Source organism: Cebidichthys violaceus, unplaced genomic scaffold, assembly GCF_023349555.1.
Source record: "Cebidichthys violaceus isolate CVI_PGR_0920_01 unplaced genomic scaffold, fCebVio1.0.p SCAF_11, whole genome shotgun sequence".
In the NCBI taxonomy this organism is placed as follows: Eukaryota; Metazoa; Chordata; class Actinopteri; order Perciformes; family Stichaeidae; genus Cebidichthys; species Cebidichthys violaceus.
Genome location: NW_027176274.1, coordinates 4,298,421 through 4,311,689, shown reverse-complemented (window position 1 = coordinate 4,311,689; position 13,269 = coordinate 4,298,421). Strand labels below are relative to the sequence as shown.

At 41.6% G+C, this 13,269-nt stretch overlaps 1 protein-coding gene across 1 annotated transcript; it reads right to left on the bottom strand.

Moving 5' to 3' along the window:
* Positions 1 to 1,020: 1,020 nt before the first annotated feature.
* Positions 1,021 to 12,645, bottom strand: spopla (speckle type BTB/POZ protein like a). Its single transcript, XM_068738104.1, has 12 exons — positions 12,484 to 12,645; positions 11,166 to 11,248; positions 8,610 to 8,727; positions 8,184 to 8,305; positions 7,719 to 7,870; positions 7,473 to 7,600; positions 6,435 to 6,612; positions 5,823 to 5,878; positions 5,528 to 5,650; positions 3,239 to 3,381; positions 3,080 to 3,133; positions 1,021 to 2,542 (listed from the first exon to the last, which is right to left on the bottom strand). Exons 3-12 carry the CDS (start codon positions 8,685 to 8,687, stop codon positions 2,398 to 2,400), a joined length of 1,179 nt encoding a protein of 392 aa, XP_068594205.1. The 5' UTR covers positions 8,688 to 8,727; positions 11,166 to 11,248; positions 12,484 to 12,645; the 3' UTR covers positions 1,021 to 2,397.
* Positions 12,646 to 13,269: the final 624 nt, after the last annotated feature.

Genomic DNA, 13,269 nt, shown 5'->3' with positions numbered 1-13,269 from the left:
CAGGACATGCTGCATTTGAAGATGCTAATGAAGTATTTCTGCTAAACCTCACGGTCCACAAACGCTTTCTCCAGCTCCAGGTCACATGTTCACAGGAACTTTGATACGTTCCTGTCTCTTTACTGGGTTCCACAAAATATACATCAGGCGAACAAAGGAAACCACGTACTTATAAGGGTGAGTCTGGCGTCTGAAGAGTTCATCACAAAACACCTCCTGGGATGCATTCGGATTAATAGAAGTGTTTCTTTTGTGTCAATCGGTCACTTATTTACGGCGGCAGCGGTCGTGTCCACTACATCAGACCCGTCTGCTGCAGATCCACGGTATTTGACACATACAAATTGACCAATTTTATCAAGCCCATATTCATATTAATCCATCTAAAGCCTGGCCCAGTTTTATTGTCCACTGCCTGTTTAACAATCTCATTTCCTACGATGCAAGCGACGGAAGAAATTTTCAATTGTGACGATGCCACTGCAGGGCAGCGTGTCTTTCAAGTGTAACAGCTAGTGGAGGGAAGCGAAAGAGGGAAGATAAAAGGTTGGAGAGGCGTCCTAAAGCATCGATGGTATCAGGTCTCCTCCTCGGTTCTGTGCTGAGAGGGGCGGACGAGGATCAGCAAGCTGCTGATGAAGAAGTCTCTGATCCAGCGGGAAAGAGCAGCCTCGTGTTCACTTTAATTAGAGCTTGTGCCGAGCATCCATACATAGAACAAGAGGGGAAAAAAAGACGTCTTTCATGTGGCGTAAAAAGGTTGGACATTAAACATGCTACTATGCTCCGCTTTAGGAACATTTTCTTTTGATTATCACGGTGCTGTTTTCTAATCTCATCATTAAAAGAAAACCAGTGGAGACAAAAAAAAAAAACCAACACGTAATCACTTCCGCCTGACACTCATCCATAAACACGACCATTAAAAAGAAACCGCACGGATTATAATCACCCTTCCTTCGACTGACATCTCTTGTCACATTGAGCTAAACAACAAAAAGAACCTGGGCTTCTTCAGACTGCTGGAAAATGGTTTAATGGGTTAATGCAGGCATTCTTGCAGACCACAACTTCATCTTTTCTGCTTTCCAAACAAAAGAAGTTTCAACATCTCAACATGACTCTGAATGATGAGTAATATCATGTAAAAACGATGCTACTCTTTTAATTTACAAAATCCTCTGAAGTGTCGGTCACACCACACACTACATACGAGACGGACTGAATAAACATGACGACCCCCCCCATTCAAACACAGAATAACATTGCCAGTAGAAGTGATGCTCAGCATCCTACAAATGTCCAAGCATGTTAGAGGATTCTTTTTGCACATACTCAATTCATTTCATTCTGCACCACATATGTCAGATAATTGCAGAAAATAAACCGTTTAAAAACAAAATTGGTACTTGGACACTTTCTTTGACAATAACATGACCATGCATTAGTCTCTCCACTTTTAGTTACCACAATATATTGAGAATATATAATATTTGCAAGTTGGCAATACTAAAGACAGAAATTCTCAAAATTTAATCTAGAACGGTTCACAGACGTATGATCTGGAATATGTCATTCAAATGGGAGACTGAGTAAATACTTCCAATGTTTTAATAAAGCAGGGCCAAAGTAGAGACACTTTTTCCGTCTTACGTGAATTAGAAGGACTGACACTGGGTCTTCATAATGGCAGATCACAAGTTTTCCCCACAAATATGCAATAGAACAGACTTTCTTGTACACTGGTCTTCTGAAGATGGTTCAACTGTCATTTACATAGAAATGGTGCCATCAATATGGGGCATACACATATTTTAAAAAGTGTAAAGAACTGACCTTGCACTGAAAGTGTTCATGCTTTTTAATGTCTAGTCACAAAACGGGCTAAACATTACAAATATATAATATTTCCCATTTAGTTAAACCTTTGTTACGTTCCTATAGAACTCCATATCAAAATGACTATTCATGGGAACTAGTGCAACCTGGAGGTGGCCTGGTCTTTGTGACAAGGCAGGCACAGAGTAAAATAGACAAAGTACTCTGGAGCAGCTCCAGAGCAATGGCAGATATATTAAGGCCATTTTTAAAATTACAGGGAAAAAAAAAAAAAACAGTAGCAGACAGCTTGACTTGCTACCCGGGCTGAACGGAATTCAGTTGGGGCAGCAAAGCAAGCAAGCGACACCAATTTTACCAATTTTTTTTTTTTCTTCTCCCCAATCCATTGATGTCCGCGTGCCAGCCTCCCCAAAATCCCTGGCCAGAAAGCTCCACTCTTCTTTATTCAAGTGTGTTCAGTTTTGGTGGAAATAAAAGAGTGGTATCCTCACTAGTCCGTCCTTTGTGAACCCATGCTTCACACCTCCAGTAAAGTCCCGGGGCACAGTCAGGCAGTCAGGACTGTTTTAGACGCTTCCTGGGAAGACCAAAGGGCGGGCACTGTGCTGACGCCAGGGCACGAAAGGCCTCGGCTACCAAGTGAGGATGGGATTGGATCATTGACTTCCAGCCTGCAGTCTCCATTATGTCTGTAGCATGACTGTAAGCACAGGCCAAATTGAAGTTAACACTAAGACATGAAAATGTGCACATTAAAAATCAATAAACATAAATGAGATCGTAATGACAAAGCAAATAAGGGGGCACTTGATTTGTGAGTTGCATGGTAAACTTGCAAAAAAAAAAAAAGAAAAAAAAAGGGGGCCATTAGTGCTTTCTGTGCAAAATACTGCAGAATTAGAACGTCTTCACATGTTGAACACGACACGCATGGAAATAAGTTCAACATTTCAAGGTGTCCTATGACAACACACTATATCATCTGGAGAAACAAATAAAACCCCACGGCGACCACCTCCCTTCTTTCTTTAAATTCTGCAAATATTCCATTTCCAGGGTTTATCCAGGTATGAGTCTATTAATAACTTGGATACAAAGATATGGAGCTTCAAACTGAAGAGGCAAATAGCACTCCGTCTGCCTGGGCTAAAACAATGAATTCTAATGCATCTGGTTTGGGGGAAGAGATAAGAGGGTGTTATTAATCTTGTGTCACATATATCAGCTAATTACATACTTGCTATTCCAGTTCTTTCCATCTTTACAGCCCAGCTGTCTCAGGACACTGCACCTATGGCAAGGAGATAAAAAGGTAAGCATTCAGGGCGGGTAAACAGAAATGGCAGCAGGAATTTATCACTCGAGGTTTTCTTTTTTTCTTTTTTGCGATACTTGCCTGTTGATAAAATCTATGGCTTGTGCTTTGAGCTGCTCGGCGCTGTGCAAGTCTGCTAGGATGAGGGTGTCGGCCACATTCTCCACTGAAAGGCTGTTGCACAAGGCCTCTTCACACATGACCTTTAAACGCTCCAGAGCGTACTGGGATGGGGGGGGACACACACACAAAAAGATGTGGTTACGGCCTGGATGCAAAGTGGATCCCCATGGTCTGAGGTTTTGTCTCAACTCTTCTGAAAGCACATTAAAGCTACAGCTGAAATCGGTTTGACTCTCAAGTCAGTTTTACTCTACTAGAAACAGAAAACCCAAAAACGTCCAACCAGCAGGTTCCTTTAATTTGTACTGCAAGCTTAAAAAAAAAAAAAAAAAAGCAGGAACTACCCTATTTCACCACACGGTCTATGTGATCTATCAGTGAAGCAATGATTGGGATGAGTTTGATTGAAGGGGGAAGTAAGGTTGTTGCTCAATATTCTGGTTCACTATTCAGTAAACACCAATCCATCAAATGTAAGTTAGATGCTATATTCATTATACAGATAACTTGCCCTAAAACAGGGACTCATCTGTGAACCGATGATAGAAAATGATAAGTGTCTAGGAGGAGATTTGGGAGATCATAGGGTGCTTCATAGTACAGTCCCAAGTAACATTGCTTTGCACGTATAGAGCTGCACTTATTAGAAATGCAAAATGTGTACATCCTCTGGAAACATAACACCACATTATGGGACTGAACAGCGATCATATGTGTTGTTGTACTGAGCCATCTTATGTTGTAATGCTCAATATACTGCACTTCTCTTGTCGTTAAGTGTGTTTCCACACTGCCAAGAACGTGGTCCTATTTCAGGAGCACGTTTGTTACCAATGGACAAGAAATGTCCATTATTGATGCGCGCCTGCATCCAATAGAAACCACACCACTTACTACGCCCTCAATCACTTCTGTTAACTTGAATCAGCACTTACTTTGACAGTCTCCCCAGATGTTGAATTACAAGCTCCACAGACATACAGTGGGGTGTGTTGAAGAGAGACCGGGCCGTATTGGATTCTACATTTTTCACAGCCTGTACAAGAGTGCTGTAATGCTGGGTGAGGACGGGGGGGGGGGGCTGAAGCGGACTATATTTTTTATAGGTTATCAATAATGAAATTATGTCAGATAAGATGCAGCCTAACAGCGGTGTAATTACACAACAGACCACATTACCCTTTTAGCCTCATTGACTGACATACAATGCTGGCCTCTCAACTCAATGGAGGAACACCGGTACGTGTGAACACCGGTACGTGTGAACACCGGTACGTGTGAACACACGGTACGTGTGAACACCGGTACGTGGGACCACCGGTACGTGTGAACACACGGTACGTGTGAACACCGGTACATGGGACCACCGGTACGTGTGAACACACGGTACGTGTGAACACCGGTACGTGTGAACACACGGTACGTGTGAACACCGGTACGTGTGACCACCGGTACGTGTGACCACCGGTACGTGGGACCACCGGTACGTGTAACCACCGGTACGTGTAACCACCGGTACGTGCGAACACCGGTACGTGCGAACACCGGTACGTGCGAACACCGGTACGTGTAACCACCGGTACGTGTGAACACCGGTACGTGTGAACACACGGTACGTGTGAACACCGGTACGTGTGAACACACGGTACGTGTGAACACCGGTACGTGTGAACACACGGTACGTGTGAACACCGGTACGTGTGAACACACGGTACGTGTAACCACCGGTACGTGTAACCACCGGTACGTGTGAACACACGGTACGTGTGAACACCGGTACGTGTGAACACCGGTACGTGGAACCACCGGTACGTGTGAACACCGGTACGTGGAACCACCGGTACGTGGAACCACCGGTACGTGGAACACCGGTACGTGGAACCACCGGTACGTGGAACACCGGTACGTGGAACACCGGTACGTGGAACCACCGGTACGTGGAACCACCGGTACGTGGAACCACCGGTACGTGGAACCACCGGTACGTGGAACACCGGTACGTGGAACACCGGTACATGTCCATGTCCCAGTGATGTGTTGGCTGGAGCTCAGCTCAACACAGGATTTATCCGGTAACAATATTTGCGTTTATCTGACAGACTGAAGCAATGCGTACAGTTGAGAGAAAATGATTGGCCAAACAAAGCAAAACATAAAAAGGAAGCTTTTCCTCTGCCATCAACAAGACGTGGAAGGCAGATGTTTGTAAAAAAAAAAATATTAGCAGAAGTTTCAATTACGACTTACTTTATCTGCAGCTGCCAGCAAATTGTCTGCCATCTTCTCCAGGTTCGGGGCTTTTCCCGTATAAATGAAGCCCATCATTTCCTTAAAGACATCTGGGTCTACGTCACTGATGTCGACACGGTTCTGCAAGAGAAGACAAAGAGGTTTCCGTACGACTCATTTCAACTTGGCTACGAACAAATATTCCATAAAAGAAGCAATAATTACTGTATATGCAGGAGGTACAGCATTGTGTCACGGTGGAAAGCGTAACATGACTCAGAACAACAAGCAGTTGTAAAATAGTTATTCTTACCTTTTTACTCTCCTCCATTTCATGTTCAAACATAGCATTAAAGACCGGTGACCTCGCTGTCAAAGAAATAAACAGAACACCTATAAATATATCGAGCAGTCGAACATCTTATTAAGCACGTTGGCACACCAAATCAACACTGTGTGACAAATGGAAGCTTTGAGAACGAAAGCCAGATATATATTTAATGGATTAAGCACAAAACATCAGTATTGAACTATGACAGTCTTAGAATCTTAGAAGCTAAATCCATATAGCTCCACTTTGTCAGCATTTCTCCAGCGTGTCTAATGGAGACACGCTGGAGAGGAGAGCCAGCGTCTCAATCTCCTGGATTCTACAGTCATCTGGGTCAAGCAGGGCCACGCAGAGGTAGTGGGGATTAGAGCCCACTGCAGAACTGGGCCGCTACAAATCAAGTTGGAATACAAGCCCACCGTAGTCTTTTGAGGTCCTTCCATCTCTCCACAAGAGCCCATTAAGAAGGGGCATGGGCACGTCTTGCTAGGGCCGTTTTTTTTTTTTTTTTTTTTTTTTTTTTTTTTTTTTAAAAAGGCTTCTCTCCAGGTTTGCTACTTGCTAAAGTGTTTTGGTGGCTGGGGACGGTCTTACCTGCAAGGATGGATTTGTGGGCTTTGAACTCCTGCCCTCCCACATAGAGACTGCAGTCTGTGAAGCGTGAACACTCCCACAGGTTCCCCAGGTCATCAGACAGCTGACACTCTGGCACCTTCAGCATGTTCATGTTGGACTGGCCCGAAATGTTCACCGAGTCCTGGACAACGCTTACCTGTACACGAGAAACACAAGTGAGAGGACAGTCTCGACAGAGCTAAACATCCAGCAGCGAATGTGTTTTTTTTTTTTTTTTTACTGCATTGGAGAACCGCCTAATTTGTTTTGAATTTGCTCCTTTTCAAGCACATTTTCAAGATTGAGGAACCTACAATGGGAGGGACTCTGAACACTTGAAAACCAAATTTAATTAACTTTGCTGAAACACCTAATTGCTGAGGAAAGGCATTTTGTCTTTAATTTGTAAGCAATTTGTTTATCAAAGTGGCAATTTCCCTGAAATTGTTGAATCTCTGCAAGTGCTGTCTGCTGGCACGCTGTCTGGTCCTGGCAGTATTTGGCCAAAAAATGCATTTACATCAAAATCCATTGACACTTCATTTAACTTGTCCATTGAAAAGAACATTTCCGGAGACATTTATTCTTCTTGACAAACTGAATTCAATTATTTTTGGAAAAACAAGCAAGGTGGAGGAGGCATTTCACTTCCTCCGAGCTTAATGTCATTTGAAGCAAATGCCAACAGTGTGTTTGTAGTTAAATGGCACGACGGCTTGCACTCAGGGGTGAACTGATCACAACAAGAATTAAGAGACTCCGGCCTCGATTCAAATAAGGTTACACTCGGGGTGTGATATTTCAATCCAACAGCGATGTGATTTTGACGCTTTCATCGAAAAATCAATGCAACGATTCAGTGATTTGTTTGCCACGTCAAACACGACAGAACCTCGGCAACAGTGTGTGCAAGTGTGTGCTCTGTGATATCATTTTGGTCAATTTACAGCATACCGGTACATGAAGAGAAAGACTGCACCCTTTATTAGTTGAAGAATACAAATAAAGTAGAATTACCTCACAGAACAGGGTGAGCTTGTCATCTGGTAAGAGTCCGTTGGCTTCATCAAGGAGGAAGTCTCTCCTTATGAATTTTTTGAAGCCCCAGTCTTTGCCTTGGACAAATCTATATGCTCTTTGGCTTTCTGTGACGAGAAAACAATATGAATGCATTCTTAATAATGCCAATAAAGGTTATGGATGAAAGGAATAGTAATTATTCAGTACAGCGGGTGTGCTGAGGTTCTGATTGCCTGTACTCACCCATCGCTTTTGTCTCTTCTCTTTTAGCGTTCAACAAAGAAAACTTGAACTTTGCTCTGACTTCGCTTTTTGGACAACTAACAAGAAGTAAATACAACGACAGATAATCTTTGCTTTCATCATCCAGTCCCTTTGGATTGACTCGCAGACACCTGGCAAGAAGAAGAAGAAAACACAAAGAGAACACTGCGCATCAGCAACATCACAAACGAGAACGAAGACAGTCTTAACGGCTTTTATCACGTTTGTGAGAACACAAGACGATGACGAGCCTTCGGGGGCGATTCTCTCCTGCTTTGAGAGACTGTAATCATCACTTGTGCGCACAGTTCCCGAAGTTAAATAAAACATGCAGACTTTTCAATAACATTCGTAAGAAATACAAGGACACTGGAAGAGATTAAAATGTGACGGATAGATTAATGCAACAAAGCTCGTGACATTTGTAAGCATGGAGGTACTCACCATTTCATCTTGTCATTAGGGCCAGAGGAGAAGGTTGAGCTCTTCAGCACCTCCCCCATTTCTTCTCTGCAAAAACTAAAGTTGTTTATGGTCCACATGTACGAAAACTTCACCACCTTAACCTTGGGAGAGAAAAAATATGCAGAAATCAGCCTTTTGAAATACAGTAAAAAATGAATTTTATCACCATCAATAGGTCTTTTGGGGGGGGGGCAGTAATTTGAATTAAATAGATACAGCATAAGACATTTTGACATAACTCAGTAGCATCTACACACATGTAAATAACACAGTTAATGAAGGCAGAATTCCATTTGGCAGCTTTTGTTTTAGGGTCTAAAACATTTTATAAGCCATGTAAAACAGGACCAGCTCCATCACCTTGGTGTATAGAACATGGCCGGATGAGTTTAGTTCTGCACATACCTGTGTGTAACACCAGCTCTCTGCCACAGGTCCACTTGACATCTCCCCAGGAGGAGGAGGGGTGGGAACCCGTGACATCACTGGCTTCGGAGTACCACTCACTTTCGTCCTTTAAGCACTAATCAGTCAAGGAAACAGAAAGGTTACATTCATTCTGCACAAATTAGCAGCATCAATTACACATAGGGAATACATTCACAATTTAACATAATAAGCCTGACAGAAAAAAAAATATTGAAAAAAAAAAATCCTTCACATGATTTCAATCTGATAATTATTACCAAATGTGACGAAAAAATAGAGTCTGCATTCTCACTGTATCCTGAAATGTTGTACTTCGATGACCCGAGACCAAAGTTTGGAAACATGCTTAACTCTGGGACAGCAGGAAACAATGCGGATTCCTTCTACTGCAGGTTTCAGTACGTGTCGTGATTAGTATTGCAAATGTATCCATGCTACATATGATATGCTCTGTGATTATGTAAAAAAAAAACAGTGCTTACTTAAACGTTGAATGGACAAACAAGACAGCTTCTGTCATTGCAGTGCTAGACTATGTGGCCATATAAACGCCCAACATCCTCACGTCTGAAGTAAAGCTATTCTCAACCAACCGACCAAATGACAGCGACGACACATTGGATACAAGGGTGTGTTCTGGCAGTCAGGGTTGTCGAAGAAAAGGAGAATTTTGTACGAAGAAAACTTTAACTTGGGCTCACAGCTAACGGTGCTAACTACGACAACAGTGCAGACAGAGCCCACTGTGTTTACCTGAGGGGGTAAAGCTACGCTTCCACCAACGTTAGCAGCTGCGACCGCCATATGAGCGCAGTAGTGCTGTACAGCGGCGGTGAGCTAACCAGTGGGGCACGCTCACGTGCACTAACATGCACTAAAAGCACGCTTGGCTGGCCCGGCTATGTCAACAAAGCAAAGGGGAAGCTCGGATAACACACACACACACACACACACACACACACACACACACACACACACACACACACACACACACACACACACACACACACACACACACACACACACACACACACACACACACACACACACACACACACACACACACACACACACAGAGCGACTTCATTCTCTGCTCAGGTAGACATTGCTCCAAAATATCTTTACATAACAAATGTCTGTTTGCTGCAATATTAATGTTCAGAATGTTAAACACAGCTCCTTCAACAGTGACACCCGATGATGCATTACGTTACACTTCATCTTTAGTTTCCACAAGATTTTCTACTGATTGATTTTGATGATGAGCAGAGGGAGAAGGACACACACACATGGATGCTATCGTGGCAGTTTAACTGGAAACATACTGTAGAAAAACCACGTCTCACGTCACAACGTTAACACGTTGACAATGATGCTCAGCAACCTCCGCATAGGCCGAGTAGTCAGTTACAGGCTAGGCTACAGCTAATAAACCTGTGTTTATTTAGTCATAACAGCCATTATTCATGTGCAAACGTGCCAATTTCATTTAACTTAAGCAGCCCAGCTCTTAATCCAGCAGGATGCCAAAGTAAACACAACATCTGCTACGTTCAGACACGTGTGCTGTAAAAGCAGAAACCGCATTTGCAAATATTTCATGTTCCCTCATCCCTCGACACTAAGGGGACACATCCCCCTTTAGTGAGCACATTTCATTTCACCTTTCTCACAAAGTGAAGTTCATATCGAGGCCTATAAACGCTCCGATCGAGCCATCTCAGAGTCACGTGTTTCGATGTATCCTTAAAAAACCTGGCTAATGAGGACAGAGGCAAAAACCTACAAATGTCAAGACGATTGTATCTTTACCTCTGATTTATACTTCACACAGAGTTTTAACAGACTGTACGCAGACAAATGACTTGCATGATGCAAGAATCACAAAAAAAGTGTCCCCATGGCGAGAGGATATGAAGGCAGAGAAGTGATGAAACTACTGCTCTTCCACCATCTCGCCTCCCCAGAGGTCACTCTCTGTCTGTGCGAGTGTCCCACCATGTGATTTACAATAGACACTGCAGAATCCCTGGTTCTAAGAGTAACAATCAACTCACATGTAATTACTGTTTGTTTCTGTGTGTGTGTGTGTGTGTGTGTGTGTGTGTGTGTGTGTGTGTGTGTGTGTGTGTGTGTGTGTGTGCGTGTGTGTACTTACTTGGCCACTTTACAGCCGTTTCCCCCTTTGTTTATGTAAAACATCACTTTCCCTCCTCTTTGTATTAAGTTAAGATTCTGTTAGAGGCTATAAATATTTAAATTGTTAATGTGCAATTATAAATATGCAAGCAGGGACTATAACAAGGACATTTAGTGTCTTTGCATATAAATCCCATGAAGTATCATTGATGGAATGAATGAACAGACCTAAAGCTAGTGAGTACAGCAAGTATACAGATGTTTGCTTGCAGTGACAAGTTTAACAACTTTGTTTGCAGTACACTGCAGCAACCGAACCACCTTCAGCTATAATCCTAACTATGACTAACTACATCATGCAGCCTCAGCAAGGAAATGAAACCTCCTAGTCACCTCTTGAATGGTTGAAATGTACAGAGATGCAGTTTTTCTAAGTTATCACAGGATCCTTCATGGCCCCATCTTCATGTTCCACTCTAGGAAGACAAAAAACAAAACATATATTAGACATAGAACATGTACAATTCAAGTTATCCACTAACAATTCTGAAGCATCTGGCAACAAAGTCACAGTTCTAACAACAAACCAGACCTGTCATATCTATCTAGGGACAGACATTATCCAACTGACAATAAAGTAAAATTCCTAGAAAACTGGAGCTACTGAAATAGTCAATGCAACGTTGTTTTCAAAATGAGGGCAAAAGTTAATGTTTAGATAGTTGATTGATAACATGCAGTGGCAGTGTGAGCTTTAGGGATGTTAGATGTTAACTGGATGTGGTGTGCTATCTTGTATAGCTCTAGGAAATGATGGTCGGCCTGTCTGTTGAATAAGCCAACTCTAGAATCACATGCAACTTTGTTTGGCTAACAGATTAGCTGGAGTCGTACAGCCTCGCCTTAAACACAACAGAAAGGATGCTATCCGAAGAAGCATCTAGCTAGTTCGCATCAACTTAGTTGAAAGTTATACGATCATACATTTCATTCAACGTCACAGCTTACTTTAGCCTGTACGCTATTTGAGATGCGCGCGGATGTGACTACAAACCATCGATATCAGTAGAAAGCAACAGCTCAATGTTAGCGACACATCGGCTACATTGTCAACACTCATTTCCACAACAATCATTAATATCGCTCAACGGTATCACTTCACTCGTCCTTTACAATGTTAGCTAGTTTAGCTAACGTTACCCAAGAATGTGGTTTTCCTGTTCAATTGAAAAGGAAAACAATTCGCTTCTGCGAATCTGTCAGTTCTATGAGCAATACGTATTTGGCTAACCAAAGCTAACATGAATGTCCCCACTAGCTAGATTAATGTTAACTTCACTTTAGCCTTAACGTTGTACCGCAAATGCAGCTAGCACCGATCAGCTATCTTAGCACAAACCATGTTACCATTAAATCTGTCCACATATTACCAGGCTTGACTTACATTACTCATTGTTGCAACACAAACTAGCTGAGGACACCTTAAGTTACATTGGTAATGTGCTGTTTAGACCCCGCATCACCCGGTGTAAAACAAAGGGCCTTCACTGATTCCTGTGACAGGATGCTAACTAACCAAGCTAACTCAAACCCTCACGTTTTGGTACAATCTGCTGATGGGAAAACAACAGCGGCTAACTAGCAGCTAGCCAAAGCTAATCTCTGCACTGACTGCTCACAAAAAGTTTAAAAAGACATAGTGGCGGCGTACCTTTCAATTTCATACTTCCATATATATCGAATAACGCATATAGCTTTGTGTCACAGTCGCTCCTTTCACCCTCCGTTACTTTAAACTCTTTTTCACTCAGTCTCTTCACAAGGTTTCTTTGTCTAATTTATATCTGTGCTAGCTTACATCTGTCTAGCTGCCTGGTAGCTTAACAGGCTAGAAAATATATTTATTGCGCATGCGCGGAATTTGGATAACATCCTGCTTCATCTCAAGTTATCATGGATGCCTGATCCAAACAATACAATCATCAACAATAACAATAATAATAGAGTATATTAATTATTTTTTGTATTATATATATATGTATATATATATATATATATATATATATATATATATATATATACATATATATATGTATATATATACATATACTGTATATATATACATATACATATATGTATATATATATGTATATATATATACATATACTGTATATGTATATATATATATATATATATATATATATATATATATATATATATATATATAAGCTCAATCTCATCCTCATCATTTATTTACAGAATATGTATATATATATATATGTATATATATATATATATATATATATTTATATATATATATATATATATATACATATATATATATATATATATTCTGTAAATAAATGATGAGGATGAGATTGAGCTTACAAAAGCTTTTCATTTTATTTTTGAGCTTCAAAATGAGAATGTTTTGGTTGATTATAGACATGGATTGAGTCTGAATGAATTTAGTCATTCACATGGGAAGAAATGCAAA